This window comes from Ambystoma mexicanum, chromosome 10, assembly GCF_040938575.1.
Source record: "Ambystoma mexicanum isolate Mex_15411 chromosome 10, UKY_AmexF1_1, whole genome shotgun sequence".
Classification (NCBI taxonomy): Eukaryota; Metazoa; Chordata; class Amphibia; order Caudata; family Ambystomatidae; genus Ambystoma; species Ambystoma mexicanum.
In genome coordinates, this window is record NC_090932.1 from 372,680,793 (window position 1) to 372,693,737 (window position 12,945).

The following is a 12,945-nucleotide window of genomic DNA, read 5'->3' on the forward strand; positions in this document are numbered from 1 at the left end:
TACTGGAATTACTTGCACTAATTTGTGACTCTATACATCTGCAACTCTGATTGACCTTACTTGAACTTTGTATATTTTGTAATTATTTGTGTTCCCGAGACCTATTGTATTCTCTACTGTATGTTATGATATGATGTAACCTGTAAGTTTTGCATTTCCTTGCCACTGCGCCCTGCTACCCTTGGGTTTGGCGCGCATAAAAAGTGAATAAAACAAACAAACAAACATATTATATACAATTTGACCATGAAAGGCCCTGGTAAAGGCGAAATGTTTGGAAAAGAAGCAGCTTTTGTCGCCCTGTTTGTTGGATAGAAATAGAAGGTCCCAGGACAGCAACCTATCGCATACCGCTGCAGTAGAGATTTAATAATAACGCACTATAGGTCCGAAATGGCCCTGCTATGGACAAGGGGTCCCCTGCGCAGGCTTCAAACAGGTGCAAGCAAAGATGTGGCTTTTCCCCACACATTTCAATGCACAACCCACACTCGGAGGTTCCATGTTATAAAGCTGCTGCGAAAATGGCTGTTTAAAAAAGAATCGTGGCAAAAAGGCTGTGGTGTGGCCCCCGCAATCCATGTAATGGATGCGAGGGACACCCCCGCAACCCCTGGACATATTATACTGCACAAGGGGAGCGGGAGAGACCCCTGCAACCGCTGCTCCTCTTGTGTGGTATAATGGAACCCCTTTTACCGGGTCACACCACAGCCTTTTTGCCATGGTTTTTTGCCAAAAGAGCAATTACTGGATACCCATTCGGATTGGTGAAATGTCACAAAATCTATTTACCAAGGTGCACGCGGATTCTTCGATTTTTACCTTTTTCCTCCTCTTGTAAACGTGTCCTGCGTAAGGAACCACTGGTGTGTATACGCTTGCCCCCAGATAGTTTGAAACAGATTTTAATCTTTGGACAAAAAAAACCCAATATAAATAGCCTGAGATCGACTTGCTTCCATCTGCCCGCGTCAGCAGAGGTATTTGTTTTCAAAGAACACATGCTCGCTTATGCGGATTAGATGATAATAAATCGAAAGATCAGATAAAGAGCTCAAAATAATGGGACTCAGAACGAGCATGGCAGCGTGGTAAAAAAGTGGTTTGCCAGAGATTTGCAGGAGATACTCCATGAACATGGCTGGAGGCATTTCATCCACATTAGCACCCAACAATGGAGGAGGTTTTGCAACAGAATTACCACCCACACTAATTCCACCAAAATCCCAATGGAGCCCAAAGGACTCTGAAAATGGGTATTAGGGCAGCCACTCAGCTAGTTGTAATTGGGTGGGTTTTTCCTCTCGATAGGGGAGAGTTTATTTACAGAGGCTGGGTTTTAAGGGGCTCAAACCTGCATGATCTAGTACGGGGTGTTACAAATCAACACCCCACATCTAAAATAATTGCCCCCATTGGCTGGAACGAGTTCATGCAAGAGGTCGCTGATTTAAATATTCCAACATCCGTTGTGGATAATGTCGGCCAAGAACGTCATCTGGAGCGACAAAAAAAATGGTGCCCCGATACTCCTTGCCAACAACACGGCTCTCTAGATACCCCGATGCCCCGAAGAACAGCCACTATACCCCCAACACCAAGGAGGGGTGGAATACCAGCTGGTATAAGGAATCTTTACCCACCCCCTCACAAATCTATGACACCCCATCATCCATACCTCCGAAGCATCTAGGCCTCGCCGGAGACGAGTCCCCTCTATATGGCAATTCTATTCATGCGAGACCCATCATTGTCTGAATGTATATGTTTTTTCTGTATTAGCAGGGTTGTGGTATAACTTTCATTCTTTCTGATTTAACCATGTCTTTTTTTATTTTTGCAAACATAAAATGTTTTCAAATCATAAACCGACTCGTTCTTTATTACGTTATTTATTATGTATGATAACACATGACGTTTGTTGATTTTTAAAAAGTTATTTTATTGATACATGTATCACTAGATAGACAACCCACATTTACACTTTTGTCACACTGTGAACATTTTGCGAGATCTATTCACATTAGATAATGTCTTGTTAACAAATCTGGCCACCATTTGATCATTTTGATTGCAAATGTTCGAATACATTTTCAAAACAGCGATCTCCATTCAGACATTTGACTGATAAAGAATATACAGTGCTGACCACAGGTCATGGTTTTAGAGTCTTGAACTGGCACACTGGTATAACGTAAATACTTTGTAATGCTTTTCACATAGTTATTTAAAACTCTGGCATATATGGGTTGTTGCGGGGAGTGTGCTAAACTGTGAACACTGTTAGCACATCCCCCACCAACCACAAAGCTATCCAATCTGGTCGATCCCTGGGTAGGTCACCGGGGCATGTATCGCTGGCATACACACCATAAAATATTTTTCGAGTGTGTCTTTGCTTACGGGGAAATCCTTTTATCTGTAGAGTAACCATTAAATATCAGTATGTTTCTGTGTGGGTTGATTTTAGGAACGCTCTCGAAAATGCTTCACACTAGCAACGAGTGTGTGGCGGTTAGGTTTCTTTCAATCTTTATCTCAGTGCATAGGGTTATGCTTCTCAGGAGGTTGAAATGACCCGCTGATGCGTTGTGGGGTCTTAAATCGAAGGCCAGTAGGGTGTAGCTGAAGGCACACTCGTTTGGTGTGATTGAAAGTGGCGTATCCCGCATGTGCTTTCCTGTGATAGCAATCAGGCCCATGAATTCCCGGATTATGTTCGGAACTCCAAAGTTAGGTTTGTATGCTTTGGCATGGATCAGGACACCGTCCTTATGCCGCGTCGCATAGCTCATGTGACTGTGTTTGAACTTGAAGGGGTTTTTATCGTACGCACTGGTAAGCACCATTGTTTCAACAATTCCCGTGATATTTATTTTTGGGCCTGCCACAGAAACAGGTTGTCTTGACTAGTACCATGGCTAGGAATGTTGAAAACCTTAAGGGCGACTCTCTCCACAGGGTACTTTATATTCTATTTTTTCCGCATATCTGCATGCGCGAGTCTAATAGTCGAAGAGATGCTCACACGCTTAATGAATACACTTGCTCATATGATGACTAGCTTGCATTTTGTGGCATCTCTGCTCATGAGACAAAAAGCGTCCATGTTTCTTGATAGTTTTATTTTAAGGTCAATGCTGTTGATCAATAATGTATCCTGGAAGAAAAGTTCAGTATGTAAATGGCCTAGTAAATCGAATACTCTGCTAGTTTTGATGAAGCAGGCTCTCTTCGTAAACCCAGTGTTTTGCCATCCAAAGCTATGGAGTCAAAATGACCCGCTTTGCTGCGATAAAAGTGGTCTGCCAAGGGCTGCTTATCCAGTGTATCAGGGACATAATGTAATAGGTTTTCTATATAGGCTCTGTAGGCGTACATGCTATCACTCTGCATTATCATTCGATCACCCAACATCATGTCCACCTGGTTGAACATGGTGGCGATGGGATGGGCGATCAAAGCCATGCGTGCGGTAGCTGCGATGTCAGTCCTGTCCGCCTTTGTTATTTTACAAGTCAGTTACAGCTGAGTGTCGTTCAAATCCAGATACATGTCAGTCGACCCCGAAACAAAGAATTGTATGTGGGCTAGCGGAGATAGTGCCACCAGAAGCAAGCCCTCGATAAGAAACAATTGATAAAAGAGGGGGAAAACCACAGCAACAGAGGCGTCCAGCACCACGTGGGTGCTCACACAAGAAACCCTGGGCAATTACCCAATGGTAGAGACTACCATAACCAGAAATCCGTGGGAAGAGGCGAAGAGAAGTCAAAGTGGTCATACAGGGGACCTGTAAAATTCTCTGTACTGACAAAAGTCTTTGACTGACAGATGATTGTGAAAGCTAAGGGAAATTAAACCTGCATTGTGAAATTAGTAGATGAACAGTGCGTTGCAAAGGTGAACCCGATGGAGGGATGTTAACAAGACGGGACAAAGTATGAAGTCCCATGAAAGTTGGTGTGTTGATGGGACTAGCATATAAACTGTGTGGCGTAAAGATTGGCTAGAGTAAACTCGGCGGAGGGATGCTAACAAAAATGGGCAAAGTCTAATGTCACAAAATACAGTGAACTGTCTACAGAAGTTGTGGAGAGTGAACCCGGCAGAGGGAAGCCAACAACCAGAATAGTGTGTTGATCAAAGTGAACCTGACCAAGCGGGGGCCACAGTAAATTGTCTGCAAAGGTTGTCGAGATTGAGCCCGGCAGACGGAAGCCAACAATCAGGGGCGAATCCGAAGAACTGTTTAAAAAGACATTAAGATTCAGGAAGGCAAGAAGTATTGGAAGACCAGGGGAAGTAAATTGTCCCCCTTGTCAGTTGGGACAGAGCCCGGCTAAGGGAGATCCAGGGTTGAAAAGTCATCACCCAAAGCTCATTGAGAACAGGAACTGTTTAGTTGTTTTGTTGGCTATGACTGGTGGGGGTCTGTGCCCGGAACGGAGGGGACCCAGGGGTGAAGCCGTCACCCAAAGTATCTGTGGAACAGATCTTTGTGTTTGTTTGTTGAAAACAAAAGGCCGTCGGAGGCAAGAAACATTTATTGAAAAGAGACTTAACCATCGAAGAACCTGATAGCTGAAATGGAACTTGTGGCTCGTGCTGGGAAAGCTCGAGTGTGTGCTGTGCTCAGGAGATCATCTTGTCCTGTGCTGAAAATGTGGGGAAGGGAGACCCCTGGCAATCACATCCTGACTTATTATTTGTGAACACTTTTTTTATTGAGAACTCAATCCCACACTCTTTCTGTAATTAGATGCAAGGATTTGGCAATCGTTTTTTCTTTTTTAGTATAAGCCTTTTACTTTGACAAGACGCCACAAGGACGGCCCTTATTTTTCATTTGATGGTTGAAGCCTGCTTCCATCTTTGATCTAGGTTTAGGCAAGGCATTTTTCCACTCTGCATTTACAGTCTAATTAACACCCTTGAACTGTGATCACTTGTGTCTTTCTTTACGGTTGCCACCATGAGTTCCTTGCAGTACCCACCTGTTGAATTTTTCAGGCCAGCCATTTGACTAGATGTTGCTTCCTGGCTTCACAACCTTTACTCTTTATGAGTTTTTCGATTCCATAAACTCGTTGTTTATCTTTACTCAATTTCTGGATCTCCTTCCTATAAAAAACACCTTCAAACGCCTTGCCCGCATAATAAATTAAACTATATGTATAAAGGCCCTCCCACTGAGCCACTCCATCTATGATAAATATCTACGTGCTTTAGTTCTGTTCATACCCCTTTGTAAAGATGGCCTTGTGTTTTGAGATCCCCTCATGATCCCCCTTTTTAAGGGGCGTAAGTGTAATCTTTTTGAAAAGTCTTTCACTGTACAGTTTTTCCAGACCTCCAGAGACTTCTGCAGGGTTACACCAGCTGGGTGGTTTTAATAGATCTATGATGCTTGTTGTTATACACATTTATAAATGTGGCTAACACCTCCACATACATCTGGGTGTTTTTAGCCATGAAGAATTGCCAGAGCCGTGTTTTATAGGTGCATATAAAACCTTCTACAATAGAGGTTTTAACTTCAGAGTGTCTTACAAACTGATGCACTCTGTGTTGCTTTAGAAGACCCTGCAGCAGTTTATTTAAAAACTCTTTACCAGGATCCATCTGTAGTTTAGTGGGGACTCTGCCTTTGTTAAATATGCATTTAAAAGCCGTTGCAATGCTGTGGCCAGTCTTGTTCTTTAAACCCTCAACATAGGTGTATTTTGATAAAACATCGATGACAGCAAGAATATAGTGAAAACCATCGCTTTTTTGATGAAACTTTCTCATATCCACAATATCTGCCTGCCATTGTTGGTCGATGTCAGATACCACGGTCATTCATCATTTAAATGTTTCAGGGCTGGCTTGTGCAGTGTGTAAGCCTCCTCCCCAAAGGCCATGCCTTGACATCTCCCTGTGACATCTTGCCATCGGTTCGCAGTTTACGTCACAAGCTGTCAACTCCTCCATAACTACCAACACCTCATTCATCATAAACAACAGATTTGTATTAACATTTAAAATGTGTATTGTTATTCAAAATGTATTCGCATTTAAGAGTTTGGGGTTTGGCAGTTTTTGCACGATGATCAGTCCTTGTACAGATTCCGTAATACATGGGATTACTGTACAGACACATTGCACATCGCCTCCGCCATAAGCAAACATGTCGACATTCCGTTAGGTGTTCAATTAGATATACTTTATCCCCTCCCACTTGCGAGTTGTTTTCTCAACAATGTTTCTAACACTGATAGGACACATGCGTCTAAACTGCTTCATATTCAAAAGAGGGTTATTCGAAGATTCTATAGCCCATAATGATTTAGACATGCATTGTTCAGTCCCTACGCCAATTCTTATTTGTGTTAGCAGCTGCATCAAGCTCAGCAGATCTACAAGACGTTTAGAGCTCAACACGTAACATATTTTACGTAGCAAATTATCAGCATAAGATATATTTAAACATTTGTTGGAATGTAGCTGGTGATCATCAGTTTTATGTCCCTAGCAACATCTGTAAAAGTGTTGTTTTAAACACACCCATGCCACTATGGCCATAAACCCTTGTAGATTCAGAGTCCCTGACTTTGGGGCCCACATCGGCCACAAATGATTGCTCCAAAACCACATTGTCGGCTTCCCAAAACTCTTCGGGTTCATTGTCGGCATCAAATCCTGAGCAGCTTCCATCCCATCATACACCATAAAACAATTAGACTGTCCTCAAAACCCTTGTGGCTTCCTGGGGGTGTTTTCCCCTCGTCGTAACTATAGCTGTTCATAATTGCCATTTCCAGACTATCACTTCCCTATAGCCCCTAGAAAGCTAAAAGAGCGCTCTTGTTTTTTTTCAGCCCTAGTGCAAAAATGATATATTCGTGCTGTAAATCCCTCCCCCAGGCCTCGTTATAGCCTTATTCCCTGCCTAGACCTATTTATAGCTTTTTATATCAAAACTATATCCATCTATACTCTCTAGCCTGTGTCTTTCCAATTATAACTTAATGGCATCATCTAAATTCTCTATAAAGTTTATAGCCACTTCCTTTAACATTAAAGACCAAACCCACTCCTGCGTCATGCAGCAAAACCCTAATTTCACAGTCTCTGTCTCCAGAGCCCACTTCGCCCTCCATAGTCGACAAAGGAACACAACCGTTTAATATAAAATGCATATTCACTTTATATCAAAACAGATATAAATTATATGCAAAGAAGAAAAATGTGTCAGTCTTCAACAGCTCTGGTGCTATACAATAAATTATGTGTAGTTTCTAGGTGAGCTGCTAACTAGGGCTTTGTCCTGTGACTGGTCAGGACTATGAGTGACTAAGACAGGATTGCAAGCCCTAAATTGCACTTGTACCAGTAAAAAGTCTTGATGTAGACAATATAGAGTTTCAGTATGTCATTTATTAGTTAGACAGAAGTTACTAGGAAAAATATTTTAGAACAAAGAAAAACATGATCTTAAGTTGCAACTGCAATATTGCAACTACATCAAGACTTTTTACTGGTACAAGTGCAATTTAGGGCTTGCAATCCTGTCTTATAAATGATATGCACTTGATATCAAATATACATTTGATATAAAAGCGATATCAAACATTTTTATATTTTTTTTAATATAAGATGTATATAAAGTTTACATCAAAACCATATCAAAATGAAGGCGTGACTAAGGCCACCTGTGAAAATGTACTTGATGTGGAAACGGGGTCCCATCAACTACTCACATAGCTGTGAATTTTGATAATACTTGTCTAGCGTTTGGTTTGGCATGTTTGTAGTGCTATTTTTTTACATGCATGCTTTCTATTTCAAAGTACTTACCAATTATGCAGATATTTCTTGACACTTTGATTAAATAAAGGGTATCATTTTTGGAATATTCTGTTGGTACCTTCCTTTAGTGTGCGATGATGTGTGTGTGTGTGTACACTGTCATTTATGACTAGCCCTCTCCCATCCTAGGAGTGAAGTCTGGCTGCTCCATCACAGCTGCTATTGTGACAGTCAGGTAGTGTTTCCATAGTGTTATCATTACACTGCAGGCCGGTCTTCATAAGAAACACCTGTGTACAGACGAGTTATAAATGCCACATCATATCATATCAAGTAGAAGACGATGTTGCTTTCAAACATTAGACGGAAAGAGAGTGCAACACGTTTTAAACAGTTTGTAGTCATAATGTAGAAAAAAAAATGTCGACTTACAAAAATGTCAAAAAAAAATGTAGAAAACAATAATGTCGAAAACCTATACATATAATGAAAAGAGCCAATTTTTAGAAAAAAAAATGTCGAAAAAAAATGTCAATTAGCACTATCAATAAATACACAAACAAGAAGAGTATCATTTTCTAGGGGGGTCCCCTCACCCAACACCCCCTGGCCTCCCCCCACCACCCTTTCACCCCTCATTTTAATTATATATATATTTATTTTTTTTTTTTAACAATTCGATAAAATGTAGAAAAAATTCGACATTATTGGTTTCGACATTATTGTTTTCTAAAAAATGTTTGACATTTTGACTTTCGACATTATTGCATTCTACATTATGACTGACCACCGTGTTTTAAACCATAACTGAGTTATGCTTTAAAACGACATTAGGCATCTTTTCTGGGTCTGGCAGCACTGTGCTAGCGGCAGGTTGCCCTATCTTGTATTAGGTACAACATCGACATGACACCAGGGACGTCATTTAGGGGTCACCAGAGGTTGCAACTGCGACCTCTGCTGTCCTGGCCATGACCTCTGCCGCCGCCCCGCGACTACAGTATTAAAAATGAAAAACATTTTTTTTCTTTTTCTTTTTTTAATCAGAAGCTTCAACTTTAAAAAAATAAACCGCCTTCAAAGCATAGAAATGTCACATGGTGGACTTATTTTGACATCTCGCTCCTCACTCCTGCTTTCCTGAAGCAAAGAAGACAAATGCAAATCAGGAAAATTAATGCTGAGCAATCAGTGAAATGAGCGTGCGCAGCCCTGACCTCGCACTGACCTTGGGCAGCTGGGACACGTGCACCCTGTTCAAGTGCAAAAGTATGAAGTGGCAAAAGCCTCAGATTGTCTTCTGGTTGGACTTGTGTTGGTCAGTATCCTTTTCCAGTCTGCGGCCAGACACTGGATGTCTGTGTTTAGTTTCTGCGATATACTTTTGTCTGTTTACAGTTTACCCCGAGTGATGTACAATAGTCTGGGTTGCTGTGTTGGACTTCTGCTTACATTCACAGTAATTTCGTAATATGGGCCTATACACACTGATAGTAACGCTACATATGGTGATCCATTCGTGTATGAAATGTATATCATATTATAGTGATCTTAAGCATATACTGAGGGGCAATGCTATGCAATGCCACTTCCTGTTTTGTTAAGGGGTGAAAGGCTGTGTGAAATCACTTCCTGTGATGCAAAGTGGGGACGGGATCAACAGACATCACTTCCTGTGATGTCATCAGAGGTCAAGGGTTGTGTGATGTCACTTCCGCTACCCCCAGGCATTTTGGTGAAATGACGTCTCTGCATGGTACATACACTCTATACACCGGGTAGAATGACTTGCCAAACTATCATGCTGTCCAATTTTTGTATCTCTTCACGCTGAACCTGCTAGGGGTGAATTTGTATTTGCACCCAGGGAGTGCGGTAAGCCAATCACATGGCGGGAGCGCATGTGGAATCTGCCAGTGACTGCCTGCATTCTCCTGGACACCCGAGCGCTTCCCCGGGCATTGCCATTCTTTTTTCCCGATGGCACCCCTCGTCCCCCTTCCCCACACCCACCTGTGCCATTATTTCCCTGGATCCCAAGACAGTCTGCACCCATGTCTCCACTCTCTTCACCCCAGCCGAATTACTTGCTCACCTAAGGCATCTCCCTCTCGGCCCCCACACTCCCTGACTGTCCTCACCACATTAATGATAATAGATACCTGACGTACTCCCGTTTCTATTCCCCATGTAGCGGCCATCTTTGATTAGTTTTTCTAATGAGCGATTGGTCATGCACACTGTGGTGTGAATGGCGATAACACGTGCCTTCGGGGTGCACAGCCCTGAGCCCTCGACAAGGCCCTCATTTCACTTCAGTCTTGCGCTGCCTCTACATGCAGGGGGTATCGTTTTGATCCAGCTTGCTTTATTCAGCTATGGGTTTCTTGTACAGCCTGCAAGACATCTGAAGTCTCTTCAGGTTTCCTTCCACAAGCACTACACCCAGTACCAGACTAATACAAAACAGACAGGCAAACAGTTGCCTGTCAAGAATACACCCGGGCCCGCTGTATTTTATATCCAGGTCTACCAGTTTTCCTTTCTCCACCAGTTAAAGGTAAACATATTCATATTGACTTGACCGGTTTGTACTTCAATGATGAACCCTTCATATTGAAAATGAAAGCAATGGATTCAAGTTTTGATCCAGAGTTTTTCCTTACGTATGCCAGCGTAGATGACTGGTGTGGCGAGACCCCGTCGCTTGCCATCATCCGCGAGTCCAGAAGAGTTCCCAGTGCTGTGGAAGAGCTTTCCATTCCTGAAGGCCACAAACTGGAGCTTGCAGTCTGAGGGGATCGGAGATGGGACCAGCGTTGAGAAGAGGTTGGCAGGCAACTGGATGGAAGCTAGTGCCACACTGTTCTGAAGAGAGAGAAAGAGACCATCACGTAACTGCAAGGCACACAGTAGACAGTTCACCAGTAAATGACAGATTATGGCTGTCCGCCTATGTCAGGGGGCATACATGGCAGGTCTGTGCAAAGTGAGGGCTATGGGCCCTCACTGACTATGCACGCCCCATGACAAGGGGGTGAATGCTATTTGCACCACAGGGCTCCGTCCAGGCTGCACATAGTGTTCTTTTTGGTTTTCATGGGAGAACCGAGCTCTGTGCGTATTACACAAGCCCCATCTCCCATGAAAACAAAATAAAATCAAGATGAGAGTCCCTTTTCTATTTCCATTGTGGGCACCAAGGATGGGAGGGAGCGCCAGGTAAGTGGGGAGGGAAGAGTGGGGTGAGGGACTGTTGAGGGATGTCTCAGAGGGGCGGGGATAGGGTGGGGATGTGTAGAGGCAACAGAGAGAAGCTCCCTGTTGCCTCCCCACAATCAAGATGGCACCACCCAGGGAAGGGCCTCTGAGTGGCTGGAAAACGCAGGCCGTACACTGTGTTGTTGCCCATGTTTCCAGCCACCTGATTGTCTGAGTGCCCTTCCCCGGGAGTGAAATGTAAATGACCACATGTTGACCAGCCAATAACATTAAACAAAGGACTCACCCTCTTTCTTGCCCCGGTACTCCAATGGTGCTGCCTCATGTTTTCACCCACTAGATTAAAACCCAGTCGCATAGCCTAATTGACACTCTAGGCTCTCAGTCACTAAAACCACCGGAATAAATTAACATCTTCCAACTTCCTGAACTACGCTGACACAGAATCTCACCTTTGAAGTGTGCTAAGATTGAAAAGTTCAATAGGTTTGCCTTGTGGTTTCCTTCCCTGTGTTTTCTAAACTGAAATTAAGATGTTTACACAAACTTCATAGCAGACTCGTGCTGAACCCTGGGAGAGTTCTGCATGTACAATGTTTCATGTGGAAGCAAGAGGCTCCCCAGATGTTCCTTCCCGGGGACCTCTCTGACGGGACTCTCAGTAAAGATGGAAGTGCGTGCATGCAGGCCTGAAACCTTCAGCTTTAGGAGATAGTGTATAATTTGTATAACTCCCCCATACGCATCCCCTTGCTTCTATGTGCCTTTCCAGTCCCTACGTCACCTAGAACTCCTCGCCAGCCTCTCGGTACTCTTCTGCTACCTCTGTTGCAATGCGCCCCTCTCACTCGCAGCATCACTCGATCTGCAGTTGCGTAAAACCTCACGTCTGCTCCACTCCTCTTGAATTCTTCACCAGAATCTCTGTATTTCTAAGGGTCCTCTTTTCTAATCCACTCATCATCTGGGTTCCGTGTCCACCGTCTCTGTGCTAGTGAAGGTCCTCTTCTCTAATCCATTCTATGGGCACCCTTTGTCATGATTGTTCTTGGGTAGGCCCTTATACAATAGATATCTCTGGTTCTCCCAGCCACCTTCACTAAACAAACATGGGATCCCCCGCTGAGAACTCTCGGCCTCTCTCGCGTACTTCTGTGGGCTATTCCCACCCCGCTCAGGGACAACGTGCTCGCCTTGGAAGCAAGACGACACGGAGCAACACAGGTTCGATCCCCGGTCCGCCCTTAGAAACCTCTGGGTATTAAGCGCGTTATAAATAACATATCATATCATCATAAGACACCCCCTCTAACGAACCTGCTTTGAATACTTTACCCCACTGTTACTCTGGTCCACATAGTAGTCTGCCATGGCCTACTGCGCCGCCCTGTGTAAATTCCAAGCGTGGATGCATGCGTGTGTCCCTTACCTTTATGCGTAGCTTCCCGAGGGAGCTGTTGGACCCGCCGGTGGTGCACCTGAACTTCAACTTCTGGTCTTGATGCGCGTCACCGTCCTGCTCTCTCTGGGCGCCCTCTTGAATAATTGACCGATGGCCGTGGCCTTCTCTCCTCTGGAACGCAGTGCAGCCTAGACCTATGTAGCTATCTGGCTTGATCAGGAAAGCCTCCAAAGCTATGTTTCTTGAGTGCTGGCAAGAGAAATGCAAAGTCATTTACCTTTAGAAATAGGCGTGTTTGAACTTTGTAATATATTTACATATTTCGCATAATCCAGCTACTAGAAGGATCCAAATCATTTCAAGTGTTTGACTTTTAATCAACTTTGTGTTATAGATGAATACATGTGCATGTACATTTTGTGTATATAAAACATACATGCAGATAGCACAGGCAATGCCAATGCCTGCATTTACAAAGGTCTATCGAGCAGCCTCAGGGGAAATGTAACCCTTGTGTGACCTCA

The 12,945-nt window shown here is 43.6% G+C and overlaps 1 protein-coding gene across 1 annotated transcript in view; it reads right to left on the bottom strand.

The window, feature by feature from the left end:
* ADGRA2 (adhesion G protein-coupled receptor A2) overlaps positions 1 to 12,945 on the bottom strand; it is a 574,510-nt gene that overhangs the window by 47,546 nt on the left and 514,019 nt on the right. Inside the window, exons 12-13 of the mRNA XM_069617958.1 lie at positions 12,449 to 12,670; positions 10,464 to 10,665 (exon numbers count right to left, since the gene is read on the bottom strand). Of these exons, the coding sequence (XP_069474059.1) occupies positions 10,464 to 10,665; positions 12,449 to 12,670 (424 nt within the window). The remainder of the gene's footprint in view (positions 1 to 10,463; positions 10,666 to 12,448; positions 12,671 to 12,945) is intronic.